The sequence below is a fragment of the Echinops telfairi genome, unplaced genomic scaffold (genome assembly GCF_000313985.2).
Source record: "Echinops telfairi isolate 266 unplaced genomic scaffold, ASM31398v2 ScPeMD7_3;HRSCAF=10, whole genome shotgun sequence".
NCBI classification, from domain to species: Eukaryota; Metazoa; Chordata; class Mammalia; order Afrosoricida; family Tenrecidae; genus Echinops; species Echinops telfairi.
The window spans coordinates 29,491,208-29,513,241 of NW_022103899.1; the positions used below are offsets into that span (position 1 = coordinate 29,491,208).

Here is a 22,034-nt window from a genome sequence, read left to right on the forward strand (position 1 = left end):
TTTGCTTTTTGTGCTGAGGGGGCTTAAAAATGTTCATGAAAAAATTCCATTATCTTTTACCTCCATTTTTCCCATGAACTTTTTGAAGTTCCTTTGTGTTTAGACAACCCATTATCACCCATGCTTATTTTGAAAATTGTATGGCTTTAGTTATCTCCTTAATCTATTCTGAATTGTTTTTTATGAATTGCGTGAGGTATGACTCCTGTTTCATTTTTCTGCATGTGGAAATCCAATTTCCCAGCACCATCTATTAAAGAGACCCTTCTTTTCTCACCTAATGGACTTAGCACACTTGTCTAGGATGAGTTGATCAAAGATATGTGAGTTTATTTCTGGACTCTCTATCTTACTCCATTGGACTGTGTGTCTTTTGTTATACCAATATACCAAGCTGTTTTAAGTACTATAGTTGTAGAGTTTGTTTTAAAATCTGGAATTTTGAGTCCTCTTACTTTGTTCTTCTCTTTCAGTGTTGTTTTAGCTGGTCAGGGCCTTTTCCTTTGCCATATAAGTTGAGGATTGGTTTTTCTATTTCTATAAAGAAAATGGTTTGAATTTTGATCTGGAATGTACTAAATCTACAAACATCCTTAGGTAGCTTATTGATCTTTTTGCTAATTTTTCTCTTTCAAAAATGAATGCTTTAGGTTTAAATGCTTAAATGGAATTTTTTTTTTTTTGCTACTGAACAATTTGATCACTCTGAATTACTTTCTGATCATTGCATGTAGCACAATGAAATTTAAAGGGCAGGAAAAGTAACCCCTATACAATCATATCTGCATGCATAAGAACACAGAATAGGGTTAGAGGTAGTCTATAGATTAGTCTGGCCAACAAGTTGGTTAGTACATCTCTTAAGTGGTCTTCTATTTCTCTTGCCACCTGTAATCGTTTCTTCTTGCTGAACTAAGTTACTCTTCCCAGTGTCAGCTGCCGTTGAGTAGACCCTGACTCAGAGACCCCATGTGTGTCAGACTAGGCTTATGCTCCGTGAGATTGTCAACGGCTCATGTTGGGGGAGAAGATCACCGGCCACTTTGTGTGAGGTACCTTTGGGTGTATGTGGATTTTGCCATCTTTCGGTTAGCAGCTGAGCGTGTTCATGGTTAAAAATGATATTTTCTATGGATAGGAGTTTAGGTGCTTGATCTCATTGATAGCAGTGATATATACGGAGGCTTCAAAGAGTTCATGGAAAGATCATGGTAGCCCCTTCATATACAATCTTGGACAGGACTGGTTTCTGGGCTGTCCACAGAAGTCATTGATTTTGTTCTATCGGCCCCCTTTCCACAACTCTCTTTCCTGCTGTTTCCAGGACTCCCTCTGCCCACCTCGCTTTTACAGACTAGGGTAGTAACAGCTCCACTGCTGGTCGCTACAGGCCCCCCTTGTGGTTCTGCTGCCCCTCCCCGCTTCCCCCTGTCCCGTCCTCCCCCCCGCACCCCCCCCACTTTGACAGCAGTCCTTTTATCAAGAAGCTCTCCTCCTGTTGTCCAGGTTTGAATGTGCCACCTGTGCTCCATGGGAACCCTGAGGGGACAGAGTAGATGAGTGGGTGGGCACCAGGCTTACTCAAAGGCACTTTAAAAAAAAAAAAAAGATATTTTCCTCAAATCTCTATTCCTTGTGAAAATGAGGAACGTTTCAAGGTGGCAGTCAATAGACAAATGGCTAACATGTCCACAAAGTTACGTTGAAAGCGGAAATCAATGCTCTTTTGTTTTCATTTTGATAACTTGTAGAGAGTCTGTGGCCCTTTAAAGTGTAACAGGTTGTAAATACGTTTGTCTTTATCCTCCTATTGGCTCAGGCTCACAGGGGAAGGCCAGAGATGTGGGAGCCTGGTGAATGTTTCTCTTTCTAGAATCTGTAGGCGGTTAAGCCTGCAACTAAGGACCAGAGCCACAGGCTGTTGAGACCTGCTTTCCTTTCAGAAAGCAGTTTGACAGGTTCCTGAGCAAAGGACTCATTGAGCGGGGTGAGGGGTGAGGGGCAGTTCATCTCTCAAAAAGCCTGCAGAGGAGCAAACGAGCAGGTGATTCCACCTTGAAGGGCATCCTAAACCTGAACAGGAAATGTAACCATGGCCCGTGGTTCCGGAAGAGTCCCGGTGGCCTAGTGGTTAGCGTTTGGGCTGCAATCCACAAGGTCGGCATTTCGTGGGAGAAAGACAGGGCTTCCTACATCCGGAAAGAGTTCCAGTCTTGGAAACCCACAGGGCACTTCCATCCTGGCCCAGAGTTCCCGTGAGTCAGCAGCAAGTTTGGTTTGGGCTTGGTGGTGAGGAGGATGTACTTCAGTGCCAGCGCCATCGGCGTCCCCTTCACAGCGTGCTCACAAACATCCCAGGGCACGTTGTTGAAAAGGGAAAATAGTCATTTGCTTTGGTTCCTACCTAACCTGTTAAATTCGGTTCAGTCAGAATTTACAAAAAGGAAAGAATGTGATTAGGATAGTACAACCTGGTTTTTAAGCTACAAAAGAAACTCTGTCTTGCTTCGGTGAACCTAGTCAGGTTCTTTAGAAGCCCTGAAGGAAAATCACACGGGCAATTAAAAGTGCCTGTATCTTGCTGCATCCTTGACTTTGCTATGATAATTTACCTAGTTTTGAGTGCTTCTTACTCTATTTTGGTTGGCCAATCTCTTCATGCAAGTTTATTTCTCAATGGTGGAGTGCTAGGATATTGAGAAGGAAATATGGTATATTGCCAATGTTAAAATGATAAACAAATGTGTGTTGAAGACGCCCTGAAGTTAAGAGTTTGCCCATGGAGGTTTAGAGTGCCCATGTTCCATCCCTCTTGTACACATGGGCCATTTGAATGGGAAGACCTATGATGGTCCAGTAATTGTTGAAGTGAAGTAGTATCTAAGAGGCACTTCACCTGTTCATACTTTGTGTGGGTCTTACCCAGGAACCACGTCTACAAGGAAGTCTCTGAAATTGTAAGCAGAACTTTTCATCTGTGCATATTAAATGCAGAAATGTTTGGAAACATATTTTGTAAAACTATGACCATGACATCAATTCAGTCTTGCTGAATGCACAAACTTGTTTTTCTGTGTAGTCATGGTGTAAAGTATTCTTCCTAGGACGCATAGAGATAAATTTCTATAAAATGAGAGATTGGCTTAAAAATCATCTCTAAGTGTCCTAGATGAGCACTTTTTGCAGGTTAGTGATCCCATAAAATGAGAGAGGAAATAAACATGTTCATAGTCTGCTCCTCGTCTCGCACATTGACTTCTTTACACAATAGTGTTTTCTGTCTAACTCTTACTCCAGATATTCAGTGCTGTTTTCTTTATCAACTACAATTTGGAGAGTATCTAGAATCAATCATTAAATTACATTGATATTTTGATGCAACCTGGCATGAGGAAAAGAACAATAGATCAGAAATCATGAGGCATGAGTTCAAGTCCCAAGGTCACTTGCTTGCCTGTAGCCCTTGGCAAGTCACTTGACTTCAGCTTTCTGATCCGTAAAATGGGGATAAAAATGACTGTCCTGTCAACTGACTTCACAGGTTAATCTAGACAAAGCATCTTGTAGCTCTATGAATGTAGACCCTACTTACACATTTAAATCAGTGGGTCTCCTATACTGCAGTGCAATTCAAGCATGGTTGGGTCAAGTCTTAGAGAAGGATGACCATTCCACCTGTGCAGAGGGCTGACCTAATTACTAAATAGAGCAATTGAGTCATTTACAATAGGTGAGGAGGGAAAGATTTTTTTTTTTGGCAATCAAACTTTAGGCCCTTCTTATTCTTATGAAAGCACAAGCAACTTCTAATTTTCCAGAAATCAACTGTATAGCAAGATTCAAAGATTATCTATGGGAAATCTTTTAGCTCTCATTGTCTCACTTATAAGCAGCAGATAAGTACCTTCTCACCTCCGATCTTACTCTTCATGTTGCATATTGTCAAGCAGGAGTTGTGAGGGAAAGAAGTTTGAGGTTACTGCTTCCTGTCTCCACACCTATTCTGGTTTAGCATTGAGAAAAGGCTTTGCAAAGCAAAGCAGAAAATTCATCATCAAAACAACTAATCAATTCAGTAGAGAAATGTCAGTGTAGCCAAAATTTTTTTGATACTTCAGGAAAATACAATCTATGATCGACAGTCTTCCTCTTTCACCCTACCAGATTTGACCCCGCTAGACCTGGTTTAAGCACTCTGAGAAGGGGGTGAGGGGAAGGTAAAAGGGTAAGTCAGCTAAGGTCAAATTCGTCCAAGTAGAATTCCTTTTACCTAGCAGTGACTAGAAAACAGAAGGAAGGATAGCCGGGTTGGTATGGCATTGGCGTTGTTAGTGCCAGTGAATTGATGAGGACCCATAGCGACCTTAGGCACAACAGAATGCAACTGGTCCCGCGCCATCCTCATGATTGTTCCCTTGTCTGAGCCCATTGTGGCAGCCTCTGTGCCAATCCATCCTATGGAGGGCCTTCCTTGTTTTGGCTACGTCTCTACTTTACCAAGCATGATGTCCTTCTCCAGAGACTGGCCTCTCCTGACAACACGCCCAAGTATGCAAGGCCAAGTCTCACCATCCTTGTCTCTAAGGAACACTATGGCTGTATTTCTTCTAAGACGGACTTGTTGTTTTGACAGTTCATGGTACTTTCAATATTTTTCTCCAGCACCACAATTCAAATGCATTGATTCTTCTTCTGTCTTCTTTATTCAATGTCCACTTTTTACATGCATAGGACACAATTGAAAATGCTATGGCTTTGGTCAGGTGCACCTTAGTCCTCAAAATAATATTCTTACTTCTCAATGCTTTCAAGAGGTCTTGTGCGGCAGACTTACCTCATGCAACTTGTCTTTTGATCTCTTGACTGCTGGTATGGGAATCTAAATAGTCCAGTCATTTCTTCTGAGTCTAGTCTTTACAATATGGCCTTGCATTATTCAAAGCACTATGAATTCCCAGAAACTCAGAAAGCCAAAACACAGATCAAAGCCCAATACTATTTGATAGTCTGGCTATCTGCTTCTTTGATTTATCTAAATCATGACTCCACTTCAGCAAAGGGAAGAAGTGTGTGTTTTCATGTGTGCTCCAGGTTAAGAGAACAAGAGAGGAGTAAAACTACAGTATTCTACTGGAAGCCATAATGATCATACAAATTCAGTATTACTTGGAATAACTGGTTATCTCAAAAAAAATTTTTTTGCCACCCAAAGCAGAGTTCCTTCATATTATGTCTATCCAGAATAGATTTAGATTCTAAGGCTCTGTGAGGTCGTATGAGATTTTTTTCACTAGGGCTTGTCTGAATGATTGACATGAACCAAAGAAAAACCAGGTACTAGGATATGATTGTGGAAACAGGAGGTTTTATCAGTCAACCTTGAGCTCAGCTTGGACCCTAAAGTAGGAGGCTGTTAACCATAGAGTCACACATATTCAGAAAAATATTTTTAGTATAATTCTCATGTATAAGTCCAGATAACTTTTAAATTAAATGTGCTGATGTGGAAGAGAGAAGAAAGAAAACATCCATAGGTAAGTTGGATATTGTCTTTTGGGCAAATACCATATAAACAGGAACATGCACAGTTTTCCTCAACTCTTTCTTAGCAGAAAGAGTCACCAAACATTAGCTTTCCTTCCCTGCTCAATGGCTGAGTAGGGCATCAACCAAGAGAATATTGAATGTGTAAGAAATACTTAAGAAACTTATCAATTGGTACTGCTGAGGTAGAACAGGTTCAAGGAAAAGCTGATAAGTCTGAACATGTGGAAGCGTGAGTTTTGGAGGCCCCTTGAGGGGACAGAAGACAATCTCTCTTTCAGTTAGCTTATCATATTCTGATTGATAAAGGAAAAGCCGACTGTGGGGAGAAAAAGTACTGGTTCTTCCTTCTGAAAAATAATAAACTCCACTAGTCAACACATCTATCTTGGAAGAAGTACAACTAGCATGCTCCTTCGAGGCAAGGAGGGCGAAACTTCACCTCAGGTACGTACTTTGGACATGTTGTCAGGAGAGACCAGTCCCTGGAGAAGGACATCATGCGTGGTAAAGTAGAGGGGCAATGGAAGAGAGGAAGGGCCTCCCCAGGATGGATTGGCTCACAGGCTGTAACAATGGGCTTAGACAGAAGAGCAATTGTGAGGATCGCTCAGGACTGGGCGGCGTTGTGTTCTGTTGTGCATAGGATCGCTATGAGGGGGAACTGACTCACTTGATGGGCCCCAATGACAGTCAACTGTAACCTTTAAGGTAATTTGCATGTTGCTAGCAATGATCTTTCAGGCTGGAAGGTCTCTTCGTACCCCAGACATCCAACCTTCACCCCCGTTTCAGAATTGTCTCTGTTAGGGTACTGTAACAAGTGAAGACAAGATGGAGACAAAATGAAAACTTATTCAACGATCAGTGTGAGTGGACGACCAACAACCATTCTTACTAGTTCTTTTCGGCAACTCCCCACAGTGAATGCTGAGCTTCGACAGTTCCAGCCTGTAGATACTTCCTGAGTTTATCCATTTCTTTCAAAACACAGTTCAGGCCCTTATCACCTCTTACCCAGGTTACTACAGTTCTAACCTAACTGGTCACTCTTGGGCTCTTCACATCTATCCTCCACATTATTGCCAAAGTGACCTACACGCATGAAAGCAGGCAAAGATCACGTTTCTGCTTAAAATCATTCCCATGGTACATGTCACCCGCAAGCTTCTTAAGATGTGCATCTGGCTTGCTTTGCCAGTTTTGTCTGTCACAGCACTTGGTCCAGCAAAATCGAGGTAATTATCATTTCCTGCCATCTCGTTTCTCACTCTTTCTTATTCCCATTGCATCTTTCTGTCTTTGTATTCTCCTTCACACTTCCTACCGCATCCTCACACACACACACACACACACACACACACACACACACACACACAAATTCGCTCACTCTCTTTCTCAATCTCTCTCACCTCATTCCACTTCCAACACAGAAACTTATCGTCTGGCTAACTTCTACCTAGTATAAGTCTGGCAAATCAATGGCTACCTCGCCCGTCAGGACGCAGGTCAGGAGTCATCTCAGAATTCCCTCTCTGTTCCCTCCACCCTTCCCAGGAGCAGCATAGATCACTGTGCCACTATTTTCCAAGCACATTGCTATCAGTTTATGGTGCTTTCTTCTTTGCCAGATGGTGAGCGGCCCAAGGACAGGAAGTTAACCCCTGTTCCTTTCGAGAAATCAAACTTTCTCATCTGTGTGCCATCTCGGGATGCTGTCCCATGCCGAGTTAGACACTCACATTTCTCTCAAGCCTCACTTAGTCTCAACACCCCCACACTCCTTTTTATCCCACTAAGAAGTCCTGCTCTCACCTTTTCTTTACTTAGCCCACTAAGGCAGATCAGGACGAATCAGAATGCCCAATAAAATGCATCACCAGTCCCTAGCAAAAGAAACATAGTTCCTAAAGGGCTGCCAAGAAGAATGTCCTTACCTGTAGTCTCTAAAAAAGGCAGGTGGTTTGAGGGGAGTGAGTGGCAGGCAAGGAGGAGTGCTGTCATTTCTCAATGACTCTTAGTCTAAGAAAACAAAGAAAAACAAAAACAAATTGGTTTGGCATATTAGGGCAGGTTGAATCTTTCAGTTGGTCTCATATTTTCTTTTGAGTGCTTTTAGAGAGTATTTATTGAATGAATAAGAAATTATACTAAAGTTTTTTTTTAAGATACAGAGTTAAAATGCAGATTGCATGAGATTGTAGTCAGATCTAGCTACTGATAACAACTATACAGTCAAATCCCTATCTTTCACTCGCCAATATTTTATTATTATACAAAGGAGCATATCATGGTCCTTGCCCTCGTGATACTGGAAAATGGGTGCCTGGAGGAAATGCCCTTGGATCAAAAGCTAAATAAATGGAATCTTACCAAACAAGAGGTGCTCAGAAGGCCGAACCCAATCAAATGGTAACTGTCCTTGGGTTGAGGTCAGAGAGGGACAGACAGGCGCTCCACACGGTGGGTTCACACACAGCGCACACTTGGGAGCTGGGAAAGCTGGCGGTGTGTTCCCAGGACGTTGACTAAACGGCCTGGTTCATTAGGAGCATTTTGATTTGAGAAGGATGTTGGGTCAGTCTGTGAAGACCTATCTATGGCTTTCAGGAGAAGAAGTGAAGTTTTATCTGCTAGGCCACTGGTTCTCAAATCGCCTGCAAATTCAAATCACCTGATTCTAACCACCTGATTTTAAAATGCTGTTGCCTGGACACATCCCCTCCCTGATTCTGATTTAATTTACATGTACTTGGGATATTTACCTGGGAAAGCAAGGGTTTTCAGTGTCCTTGGTGATTATAACTCATTGCCACCAAGTTGATGCCGATTCATAGTGACCCTACAAGGCAGGGTAGAACTACCTCTGTGAGTTTCTGAGACTGTAATGCTTTACAGGAGTAGAAAGCCCCATTTTTCTCCAATGGAGCTGCTGGTGGTTTCAAACTCCTGACCTTGCAGTTTGCTAACTGCAATGTGTAACTACTGTGCCACCAGGGCTCCTTGGGATGATTATAATACAGACTATAAATCTGAGGCCTTTGTTAAGCCAGGCTGCCCAGTAGACCAACTCATGATGACCCTATGTGACTGAGTAGGATTGCCACATAGCGTTTCCTAAGATGTAATGTCGATGGGAGCAGGTTTCCAGGCATTTCTCATGCAGAACTCTGGTTCACAGCAGGGTGCTTAACTACTGAGTCACCAGGGCTCCTTTTGTTAAGTCATACTGGTTTCTTTTTTCCCCAAAACCATTTTATAGGGAGTTAATACAGAAATCACATCATTCCATAGTTCAATAACATCAAGCAGTATTGTATAGTTGCTCCCACAATCTGATTCAAAACATTCTTTTCCTTCTTGAACTGCTTGACCCCCCCCCACCCCCACACTGTACCCCCACAGAAACCATTATTCTAATTGCTGTCTCAAAAGGTTATCAATCCTAGGTTTCAAATACTGAAGAACAAACGAACATATAACAAAAATTCAAGAGGGTCACCCCAATGACAAAACATGTCTGAGATAAACAATATGAACAAACAGAAAACAAAAACAAAACAAAAATACAGACAATGTTGAAAGCAGATCAGGTCTAACATGCGTGTGGGGTGTTGGGAGAGGGGGTCTTGACTGACAAGGCTTTAACAGTTTAAGTCAAGGTTACCAATTTGATTGACTATGGTCATATCTCCTGCCCTCTGTGTGGCAACCAGTTTCTTCCCATCTCTCTGTTATGGATAGAGGGAAATCACTGGAGGTTTATTTCCTATTAGATCCCACAAATCTATCTTGGCTGTCATCCATAGCCTTTCGCAAACCAAATTCTCTCAATTTGGACTCTGATACCAATCCCTCTTTCTGCTTTGTATTATATGATTTACAATCCTTTGGTCACCGATGATGACCATGTGGATTTAGTTGACAGATCACTTGGCTGCTTGTTTGGAAACAAGCCTTTAAGACCCCAGATGCTATTTTATCTGATAGCCAGGCACCATCTAATTTCTTCTCCATCCTTTGCTATAGCACCCACATCTTCTGTGGTCCCTTCCTGAGGGCGAGTATCAAGCAGGGCCATGATGTAAGAACTAGTTCTTAAATTGGAGCTAGGATTTAGTGTGAGTCCCAAACTCATTCCTGGATCTATGTTTATTTATCTGCCTTTGGCTCCCTTTCAAAACCTCCTTGGTAATTTATGGTAGAGAGTTATCAATCAAGTTATCAATAAAGTTCATATTATTTTTATTAGCCCCTGTTACTATTTTTTTCCATTTTATTGGGAGTTCTGCAGATATTATAACAATCCATAGTTCAATTAGATCAAGCATGATTGTACAATTGTTGCCATCATCATTTTCAGAACATTTCCTTTCTTCTTGCACTCTTTGGTATCCCCTTCCTCTTATTCCCACCACCCCCCAAAGAACACTTGTTATTATATTAAATATTATTATTATTGTTACCCCCCCACCCCCATATCTTACACCATCCAATGGTACTGTTGAGAGAAGGATATTGGGCCAGTGTAGGCTAACTCCTCATCACAGTACCTGAATTATTCACTTATATAGAAATAGCCCTTTCATAGCTGAATGCTATTTACGCAAACAGTAGGAGTTGGTTGCCAGGGAAATTTTACAACAGTATTCACTGCGAATGTCAGTGACAGGTTTGCTGGAATTATATATATATAATCTTCTTAAAGCAGCATCAGGGCATTGATCTAGCCGGGCCATGCGTGTCCTAACAACAGTACAACAATCTTGGTACAGCCGTCTCCTACTTCCTCAGACACCATGAATTTTCAGCTGTAAGTCCTCAGATTACCAGTGTGTCTGAGTGGTTTTCAATCTTAACTATTAGAATTAACTAGGGGAACTCTGAAGGCCATATCAAGGTTAAGCAACAGAATAGGAGAAAATATTTGTAAATCATATCTCTTTGATAAGGAATTGGTATCTAAAATATATAAATAACTCTTATAAGTCAGCGGTCACAAGACAAATAACCTAATTCAAATTTGGACCAATGATCTGAACATTTCTCTAAACAAGGATCTGCAAATGACTAATAGACACCTGAAAAGATGTTCAACATCATTATTCATCAAGAGATTGCAAATCAAAACAACTTCTTACCCACGAGGATGGCTCTAGTAAGGAAAAAATGGACAACAGCAAAGGTTGTCCAGGTCGTAGTGAAATCAGAACCTTTACACTTTGATAGTGGGAATGTAAATGGGGCTGCTTTGCCCTGCAAAACAATCGAACAGTTACAAAGTTAAAAGAAGAATTCACATATGACGTAGTAATTCTATTCCAGGTAATTTAAAACAGAGAGTAAGTGTAAGAGTATTGCCAGAGGATCACAGAAACCTTTATTATACAAAGACATCAAAATGTGAAGCGGTTATTTCTCCACATAGCCTTCCTCTAGGTCCAGACTCTCCTGAAAGTGGTGGCTCCCTCTTTGTAACCCTTCCCATGTCAAAACAGCAGTTTGGGCCAACTCAAGGAACTCACGTCATGCTCCTTTGAAAGGTTATTTGCATTTTGGGAACCAAAAGAGGTCTGCAGGGGCAAGATCAGGGCAATAGGATGGATAGTGTACATTTTCAAAACAATGAAAAATCATCACAGGACTTGTTACTCTTGAAGGATGAGCAGCAGGTCCACTGTTTTAGAAAAAAAAAATCCTTGGTACGACTTTCCGGACTTTTTTCTCTCACCAATGCAGTTTCCAAGTTTCTTTAAACTCTTCCCAATAGGTTATTGTGACTTTCTTAGATCCTTTGAGCAAATTCATCAAGATAACATAAGCCCTGAGCTGACCGCTGCGCCTGACTTTGGCTGACCATGCAGAGCCCCTCAGATGCCACTGTTTTGGCTGAATGTGTTGTTGCTGAAGGTACTCGAAGGAGACTCCGACAGAGTGTGGAACTGAGTGAACTTGTCTGTAGCGATCTTCCAAGTGCAGAGACTCCTTTAAACATGTTGTGTTTGGAATAAGCCTGTGCATGGGTGACCTAGAAGCCTGGCATGCAGCAATACTTTTTTACTTACCCGCATATGCTTACACAGGAACTTTTACACGCATGATAATAGCAGCAGTGTTTACAATAGTGCAAAATGGAAACAATTGACAAGTGGAAAAGAAAAATGTGGGCGGTAGATTCATACAATGGGATATTATTTGGTTATAAAAAGTGATAACGTTTTGATATATGCCGCCACACGATGAATCTTGAAAACATATGCTAAGCGAAAGAGGCCAGTCACATATTGTATGACTGCATTTCTACAGCGTTTCTGGAATTAGACAAGTCTGTGGAGATGGAGCCCTGGTGGTGTAGTGGTTATGGTTTGGGTGGTGAACCACCTGGTCGGCAGTTCAAAAACACCAGCAGCTCCGCTGGAGACGTTACAGTGAAGCTCTCAGAAACCCACTGGGGTCGCTAGGAGCTGGCATTAACTGGTTGAAAGTGATACTTGAATTTTTAAAATAGAACCAGAAAGTAAATTAGTAGTTGCCATCTGTTAGAACAGCGGTTCTCAACCTTTGGGTAGCGACCCCTTTGGGGGTCGAACGACCCTTTCACGGGGGTCGCCCAAGACCATCGGAAAACACCTATTTCAGATGGTCTTAGGAACAGAGACACCGCTCCTCTATCCTTCTCCAGGCGGACCCGCCCACATGCAGATACGCCCACCTATGAGTACCCAGTCTGAAGACTGTTACCATGCTACGCCATGCTTGAAGACAAAATTTCATTTTTTTGTCATTAGAAATAAATATTCACAATATATAATTACATATGGTTTTTGTGATGAATCACTGTACTTTCATTATGTTCAATTTGTAACTATAAAAATATATCCTGCCTATCAGGTGTTTACATGATGATTCATAACAGTAGCAAAATGACAGTGATGAAGTAGCAAGGAAATAATTTTATGGTTGGGGGCCACCCCAACATGAGGAGCTGTCTGAAGGGTCGCAGCTTGAGGAAGGTGAGAACCGCTGCATTAGAGGGAGAGGAGAAGAATGAGGAGTGGCTGCTAAACGGGTATGCAGTTTTTTTCAGTGTGATGAAAAGGTTCTGGAAGTAGATAGTGATGGTTGATGGACAATTCTGGGAATATACAAAAATGTATTGAATGGTGTCCTTTAGAAGGATGAGTTATACCGTAATAAAGTTGCCATTAAAAAAAAGAGAGAGGAAACTACGCCCTCCCCCTAAAGACACCCCCCCCCCCAATAAGTCCCATCTTAGACCAATTAGATGGGAATTTATGGGAGTGGGACTTGGGCATGGGTACCTGTACTTAAAAAAAATTCCTGATGCGCAGCCAGCATCGAGAACGGGGTAGGTGGAAAGCTATTAGTGGTTTAGTTCCATGTGGCACCTTCCAGTCTATAGCAAACACAACACATGTGAGATCTTGAATTCATAGTAAAATTCTGGTAAAACTTCATTTAATAGAGCCTTGTTTTAATGACTTTTCAGAGTGGGCGTAGCTCCAAATAACCATTTCCCCACTTTGAAGGTGTTAAATAGACAGTAGCATTTCTCAAAAACAGTATCAAAGACTGTTTCTGTTTGTATTGGAATTTGAAGGTCCAGGTGTGTTGTAAGCACTTCGGAATTCTGGTAGAATTGTGGGTTGTAGGTTGGGCTGTGAGTCACAAGGTCACCAGTTGGAACCCACCAGCCGCTCTGCAGGAGACAGATGAGGCTCTTTGCATCTGTCATGATTTAAAGCCTCAGAAACCCACAGGGGCCCATCTGCCGTGTCCTATGGGGTCTCTAAAAATCAGAATTTGACGGGATGGCAGTGAGTTTTGTTTTTTGCTTCTAGCCGACTTAGAATTTTAGTTCTAGTGGTGTTCAGTGACTTTAGACAAACCATCTAATACCTCTAGGCTCACACAGTCATAAACCAAACAAAATACTTTTGAGTAGGTTGGTATATGTCAGGCAATGGGACACAGGAGTAAACCAGATCGATAGATTCTCTTGCCTTGTGGTGCTTCTAATCTAGTGTGAAGTTCTTTGTTGTTGAAGTGAAGAGATTGAACCAGATGGTCTTGAAGTTCTTTGCTCTTTTACTGGGAGGATAAAGAGTGGGAGATGGACCTAGAGAAATAACTCTCGTGGGGTTTCCCCCCTTCATCTGTGGCTTCAGGGGACACATTTGTGAATTTCTTGAAGAGGTTGTTCTCTCTGATAAATTAAAGCAAACTCTTTGGATTATCTCTTCATTTTCCCCTTAGCTTACTCTTGGAATGGTCCATACAAAGACTCAAGAATTTAAAAACATTTAAATTCCTTCACAAACACCTGTATCACAGCTTACAAACAGGCATAGTTTATGGCCATGCGAGACCGTCAAAGCCAATCCCAAGTATAGGAATTGAGCAGGAAGTCAGCCCAGTGCACGCCGACCATCCCAGGAATCTCAATACCGGTTCACAAATTACGGAGCCTGGGCAGGGTACTTAGTGCCACCAGAAGGGCACATTCTTCCTTCTGTTGGATCATAATCCAACATGAAAACAGGATCCATCTTACTTATTCCTCGGTGGAAAAAATGACATCAAAGGGTGCGTTTTAAACCCTAGGAATAATGATTTCCCGAAGAGCTCTTGTATTTGTCTGCTAAGAGAAAGAACTTCTTGGAATTTTGTTCATTTTGGTTAATGAATACATCTTCACTTCAGAAAAAAACCAAACCAAACAATTCTTATACCCTTGTTCTGAGCAAACTATTTTCCCTCCCCCAGGAAACAAGATATTTGTGGAGCAGGTGCCCATGCTCGTGACGAAGGACAACGCAGTCAACCTTAGCTGCAAGTACACCAACAACCTCTTCTCCAAGGAGTTCCAAGCCGCCCTCTACAAGGGGGTCAACAGGGACGTGGAAGTCTGTGTCGTGAATGGGAATTACTCCCATAAATTCCGGTTTCACTCAAACACGGGGTTCCACTGTGATGGGAATTTGGGCAACGAAACGGTGACATTCTGCCTCCGCAATTTGTTCGTTAACCAAACAGATATTTACTTCTGCAAAATCGAGGTCATGTACCCTCCTCCTTACATAGGGAACGAGAAGAATAATGGAACCATTATCTACGTGAAAGGTAATCTAGCTCTTAACCATGCACCATCTAAGGAAATGTTTCTCAGCTTCACTCTCGCCAGTGGATGGGATTAAGTAATTCCAAGGGATATTAAAAAAATGGGATAATAGATGTATCTTTTACTTAAGAGGCGATTCAAGGTGGTTGATGCTGGGAGGAGCCTTCAAGTTGGTATTATTTTGATACTCTTTGTTTTCCCTCACTGACATTGTGTGGAGAAGTAAAAATAAAGTCATAATCCGTGGGACTGGGTCACTCAGAGGAGTCTTCTCCGTCGGAGGGGTCGTGGCAGAGACCTGTTGAGAACAAGTTTGGAAGTCCCTGGGGCTCCCCTGACTTCTGACCTGCTCATGCACTGCTCTTTTGGGTTCAATAATTTCATAGAATGACTCAGACCTCAGGAAGACACCTATGGTTATAGTTTTATTATCGAAAAGGCTATCCGTGACGAGCTAGGTGCGTGAAATCTAGGAAGACTTGCAATGGGGAGTTTCTGCTTCTCAAAAGCTCATTGGAGTCACCATTCACAATCATAGAGTATAGTCAACAGTCAGGTGACAAGAAAGAGAGTAGACATGCTCTAAGCTAGGGATAGTTTGCATATTTTCATTTCTGTCATATTTTCTATGACACAGAGAACAAAGAAAATGTCTTCAAGTGCCATTCCTGCATCATTTAACCCATTTGTTTCTCTTTCAGAAAGACATCTTTGCCTACCTGAGTCTTGCAAGTTCTTCTGGGCACCGGTGATCATTAGTGGAGTCCTGGCTTTCTATAGCATGCTCATCACAGTGACCTTTTATACTTACTGGGTAAGAGAAGCGGCACTGCTTTTGTGTAACGTTTCTAATACTTATTCAATCTAAATATAGCTTGTATTTTTGCCTGTGTGATTTGTTTTCTATTTAAATGCAAATATGATTACTTTCTTTTTCCTGATTAGGTTTGAGTAGGCTCTCTCTTGAACCTGTCCAATTTTATCTGAGCTCAAAATCTGATGTGGGGCCTATTTTCCAAAAGGCAATGATTAGTGCCTCCCAGGATAAGAAGTCAAATGGGCAATTGAGAGTGGCAGGAATTAGGGACAATCACTTTGCTTTTCCTCATTTTGCTATATGCTTATAGCCCCTTGATTGTAACTACAATGGCTAAGGGAACATGGCTATTGAAATTACAATCTACCAAAGAAGCTAAGACTGTTTATCTGAGGCATATTTTTGTCTCCACTGGTGCAGTCGAATAGTGTGAGGTCAAAGCACAGTGCTCTCACTATGAATCTACCATGGCAGTTAGACTTTTCTGAGCTCTTATCGCCAAACTGGAGCTGACAATTCATTTGAATGTTCACACATTAAACGTGGTATCTTTCTCTTCACCCTCCTCAACGTTGAATTTTTGACTGAGGTTTGAACAGCTTCAATTAATATATCTATTGTTAAGGGACCTCCTTGGCGAGGAGTGTTCCCTTAGTCAGAAACTTCCTGTTCTGATGTTTACACCAGGGTGCAGAACACCTCATACTTGGCTGCTATTTATTTTCCAAGTTAGATGTATATATGAGTCATTTGCCCTTCAAGAATAAAACTCTTGTTTCTCTCGATGGTCTCCACCCTCTGACCTCAAGTACATTTAATACTGCATGAGTGTTTATTAAATTAATGAATTCAATGACCCTCATGAGGGCCAAACTAAGGACTTGAGCAAATATTCATAAAAGATGCGCATCTAGCTGATACCAAGGGCTCCAGTAGAAAGCAAATGTTTTGAAAGTGATGATGGCAACAAATGTACAAATGTGCTTGACACAATGGATGTATGTGTGGATTGTGATAAGAGTTGTATGAGCCCCTAATAAAATGATTAAAGAAAAAAAGAGTTACAGTCTCAGAAACCCATAGAGGCAGTTCTACCCTAAAAAAAAATAAATAAAAGATGTATGCCTTTAAGGCATACTTCATAAGTGTAATTCACAGGTGGGGCATTAGTCACAGCAGTAGTCTAAAAATACCATTGGTCATGAAGATGGCAAACGATCGGGTGGCCTTTCACTGTGTTATACACAGGCCACCAAGAATTGGGGCTGGTGCAACAGCAACTAATGACAACAATAATTACTGGAAGCCATGTCTTGCCAAGCTCTCCCGTTTACTGTAGTCTGAGAGATCAGAAGTAGCTCTGGATTCACCACCAGGCCCTTCTATCGCCCAGATTTGGATCCTTTTTAATTGCTGTCAGTCTGTTAACAAAATTTGTCCCTTAATTGTTCCCCCACATACTTCTAGGTCAGAAAACCTTAAGGGGCAGATGGACATTTGTCAGACTGTCTGCTGCATAATCTATACCTTCAAGGTAGGGAACAGAATGGCTCTTGCTTCTATGAGTTCCTTATAATAAGCACCATCTTGCGAATTTGCCTGGTTTGCCGTCTGTTGGAGTCTTTGGTGTACTAAATACGATTTTATGTGAACTCCCTTCATATTTCTGGATCTTAGTTTCTACTTTTAAGGTACCTGCCAGTTTGACCTTCTGTGATGATTGTCAAAGATTTGAGAATTTAGAATTTTTAGTTCTTGAAGTTTTCCCATCATGGGCCATTGGCTTTTAGGCCACTATATGACTTTCAATCCTCTTGGAATCTTGACTTTTAAAATAAAAGACCAGATACAGTGAGTACCTTTCCAGGAAATTTTGCTGACTTAGATCAAAGTGGTTTGCTAGCTTCACAGGAAGTAGTTTTGCATACTGCTTTAACTTTCAGTGACCAGAAAGCTACTGCGGATTACTTAAAAATTGTTGTAAATGTGCAGTAGCATATCAGTTACTAGAAGGAGGCACACCTTGCTAAATGACTTGAGTCACTCAAGGGAATGAATGCAGTTTTTCATTTTCAATAAGGTAGGCAGTCCACTTCCCACTTGGAGGTTATCACAGACATGAGAAGACTTGGACACAAGGTGGTGGTTGCTGCTCTCTCCCTTTGCTTCCTTTTTAGCTGTTGTTGTTCGGTGCCGTTAAGTCAGCATCAGTTCTGACTCATAGGAACCCTATGTACAGTAGAGGGAAACTAACCGCTCCTGCGCCATCTAGCAATTGTTCATATGTTTGACCCGTTGGTACAGCCATGGTGTCAATCCATCTTAGGAAAGGCCTTCCTCTTTTTAGACGCCTCTTTTCTTTACCGAGTGTGATGTCCTTTTCTAGGGACTGGTTTCCCCTGACAACATGTCCAAGTACTTGAGACCAAGGCTTGGCATCCTTGCCCCCAAAGAGCAGTGTTCTCCCAAGACAGATTTGTTGGTTCTTTTGGTAGTTGGTGGTACTTTTAATATTTTTCGCCAGCACCATAATACAGATGCATAAATTCTTCTTGAGTCTTCCTTATTCACTATCCAACTTTCATATGCGTAGTAAGCATTTGAAAGTACCATGGCTTGGGTCAGGTGCACCATAGTCCTCAAAGTATCTTCCTTGCTTTTCAACACCTGAGAGAGGCCTTGTGCAGCAGATTTACCCAAAGCAATTTGTTGTTTGATCTCTTTACTGTTGCTTCCATGAGCATTGATAGTGGATGAAATACTTGAAAACTTCAATCGCATCTCTGTTTATCATGATATTGTCTATTGGTTCAGTTGTGAAGATTTTAGTCTTCTTTGCACTGCACTGTAATCCATACTGAAGGCTTTAATTCTTGTTCTTCGTCGGCAAATAAGTCCTCCTCACTTTCAGCAAATAAGATGGTGTCAATTGCATATTGCAGGTGGTTAATAAGCCTTCCTCCAACCCTGATGCCACACTTCCTTGGCATCACTACTACTGTCTACTGAGGCCCATCTTGCTCTGTCTTGAGAAAACTTCCCAGTTAGCTGGGAATTGGGAAGTCTCAGTACCTGGAATGTCTTCTCATATGTGCCTTCTTTCATTCTATAAGGTTACTCAGTAAGAGCTCCCCTTAATTCAATGGGTCATTTTAAACCAAAGCCTTTGTGTTCCCTGACCATAGGAATGTGAAATCAAAACACATCTATATTCCATAGGATAACACAGCCCCCCCCCCCAACTTTTATTTTTGCCATGGTGGGGGGGTTCTTTCCCTTGCTGAGCTAGACAGTCATGCCATTCAGGATCCCTAGGTAAACTCCGGGTACTTTTGCCTGGTTATTTCCCTGGGATTCTATTTTTGGCAGGTCTGCAGGGTGTGCTGGTGCATGTTGCTGCTTTCTGGAACTTCCGGAGGGCCTGCCATGTGCTGCCTTAGGTCGTTCTAGGCTGACTGGGCTTTTGGGAGCAGCTGCAGATTCTATCTCAGTCCTTGACCTGTTGCTGACATTTGGGTAAATAAAGAGCACCCTTCTGCCAGACTGCCAAGACCAGCACCTGCTACTCTTACTCCCTGTCCCATTCATTCATTCAGCTGAACTCAAAAACCTATTCTCTTCCCTATTCTACAGGAGACTTAAAAAAAAAACCCAAAAACAAAACCCAAAAAAACAACAACACCTTGTCTTCCTCACAGAGATCACAACATGTGGATAGTGTCTTACAGGTAGTATCTGCCTTTACATCCAGAAGCCTCTTGAAGACTGTCTTTAAGTGAATTTCCTAGTGTCCAGCTAATGTTCCCATGGAACAAGTGGGCACCAACTGGAGTGGGGAGGAAACGGGGGAGTGGCCCTGAAACCACACATCTTTAGCAGACACTGAATTATATAGAGGTGTATAAATGACTTAGTCACACTGACCCAGCCAATGGGTTCTCCCTGCAGATATATATGCATCTGCTAGAGGCTAATGGGTGCTATGGATTCTGCATAGTGTTCTAGCCGGGCCTGATCCTATTCATCTCACTGCCTGTGTTTAGGGTTATCGTGACAAGGAGCTAATCCCTCATCTTATGAAAACAGGGGGACTACTTACAGCAATCCTTTCATCATCTTTGGTTGTAACCCGGAAAATCTCATGTTCATTATTAGGACCTCTTTACCAGAGTTATAAAGGAGCCAGGGTGGTATAGAGGGTGATGCAAGGGGCTGCTAACCCCAAGGTCAGCAATTCGAACTCATCAGCTGCTCAGCAGGAGCAAGAGGAGGCTTTCTGCTCCCATAAAGATGCATCGTCTTGCAAATCGACAAGGGCAGTTGTACTCTGTCCATAGGGTGGCTGAAAATCACAGTTGACTTGAGGGCAGTGAGTTTGGTTTGGCTACCAGTGAAAGGTTTCTGAATAGGGATGGGTGTGTCTGGAGGTAAAGACTATCCCTCGGGAGTCTAAATGTCTCCTGGGATTGTTCAGCATTCTTACATACGTTGCTTGGGGCAGGCATTTCCTCGCCTTCATACATGGCCTGATAAAACTTCTTGCCCAAGAGAGCCCTAGTAGTCCACTCATCGGAAGGCTGTAGAACCAAGATAGTTGAAGAACAACTGTACTTGCCCATTTGATTTCCATGCCTATCTGTCTGTGACTGAATCCCACAATTAAGCATACAATGTATAAGTAGAACTTTCTTCTTAGTTTTAGGTAAGTCAATCCTCCACCATTTCCAATCTCAAATGACTAAACTTGTATTTATCATCTATCTTTTAATTCTGTTTCTCCCACTGTCTCATGTTCTCATTTTGTCTGTGGTTGAAATGGCATCCTTCCAGTCACCCAGGCTCAAATCATTAGTCATCCTTGGGTATTAGAACTGAACAGGAAGGAAGAGTTAAGCAGCCCAATGAGTTGTCCAGCACTGTAAAATCTTGGTTATTTTGGATTCTACTGCAATTAATTTATGAGGATTCTAGACTCTGGATGAGCTGAAGGTTGCCTTTGATTAATTTAGAAAAACATGTTAAGTAAATGACTAAAAAGATGGCCATGGTGATTTTAGACCCATTCAAGGGAGCAAGGGTCTCCAAGTGTATGCACATATGGACAGTGGCTATATTAATTAGATACAGCAATACTGGATATATATTTTGGAATTTGCATCATTAAGAGTAACATGAGTGCATTTCTCTAAAGTATTTCCTCTGATCCAGGATTTCTAAGTTAATTTATAAGAGTTAATTCCACTGGGTTAGTCACAATCCAAGTTTAAGGTATTTAAGGAATGATGGCGTCTGGTTTCATTTGATAACTGATGTTCTGACTTTTTGCTCCCGAAATAGAATTTCAATTTACAATTTTGTTCATCTGAGAAAAACTCCCAATACATCTCCCTCTATGTTCCTGATGCCCTCCACATTGACATTTCTCTTTTTGGCAGATAAGGAATAAGAGCAGCAGGATCCTTCAGAGCGATTACATGAACACGACTCCCCGGAGGCCTGGGCCCACCCGCAAACACTACCAGCCTTATGCCCCAGTGCGTGACTTCGCAGCCTACCGCTCCTGACACAGACACCTATCCAGATGTGAGCCGGCTGCTGCCTCTTCATCTGCTCAACATCACTGATCTGGATAGGAAAAGACTGCCTCTGTCTTCAGCCGGCCACCTCAGGCTCCTTCCGGTTAGGTCACCAGTGTCCATTTTCTTGGGCATCTGACTAGATCAAATATCAAGATGATTTGGTCCCCTGTGGCAGGTTAAACCTTGCTTTCCCATCATCCAACTTCAAACTTGGCATGCGTTTATGTGCTTGGTTGGGAAATTAAGAGAAAACAAGTGAGCGGATTTTGTTGCCTTGAAATCTGTTTCCACGTTGCTGGCTGTGGCCCTTCCATTCTCACTCCCTGCACATCTCAATCAGGTGACGCGTGATGACCCAAAACTTGATAGAGAAGGAAGGCTAAACAAAACGCCGCTGTATTCTCAGTTGCCTTGTCGTCAATTCGGACTCATGGCAACTACAAGTGTCAGAGTGAACAATGCATTCCATAGAACTTTCATTGGCTGATTTGGGGGAAGTTCTCCAGATCTTTTTTCCAAGGCACCACCCATCCAGGGGACGGGGCTAAGCCCCCAACCTTTTGGATGGCAAAAATCCACCTGTTACCTATTTCTACCACCCAGGGACTCCTAGAACACCATCCTGTTGATTAACTGGGTATGCAGGATTGGGGTAGGTTAAAGTAGGGGAGAGGAGGAGGATGGTGAGACTGAAAATGTTTTTAAATCATTCAAACATAGCTTCTCATTCATGAAATGAGCCACTTAGTTGTCTGTTGAATTCTGATCATATTTAGTCATTTTTTCCAATGAGATCCTCTCAAAGCAATGCTAGGCAAACAGGTATGCTCTCTCAACTCCCTGTGCTGGGAATTCTGTTTAATTTTTCACCATATTGCTTTAAAAGGATGAAGTAGCCCTGTACACGAAGGAAACATAGGCACCAGGAAATCAGTTCACTTTATGCCAAAAT

General features: G+C 42.0%; 1 protein-coding gene across 1 annotated transcript in view; it reads left to right on the forward strand.

Annotated features, from left to right (window-relative positions):
- CD28 (CD28 molecule) overlaps nucleotides 1-21,067 on the forward strand; it is a 35,341-nt gene extending 14,274 nt beyond the window's left edge. Inside the window, 3 exon segments of the mRNA XM_045296676.1 lie at nucleotides 14,332-14,688; nucleotides 15,388-15,500; nucleotides 20,939-21,067. Of these exon segments, the coding sequence (XP_045152611.1) occupies nucleotides 14,332-14,688; nucleotides 15,388-15,500; nucleotides 20,939-21,067 (599 nt within the window).
- The last annotated feature ends 967 nt before the right edge of the window (nucleotides 21,068-22,034 follow it).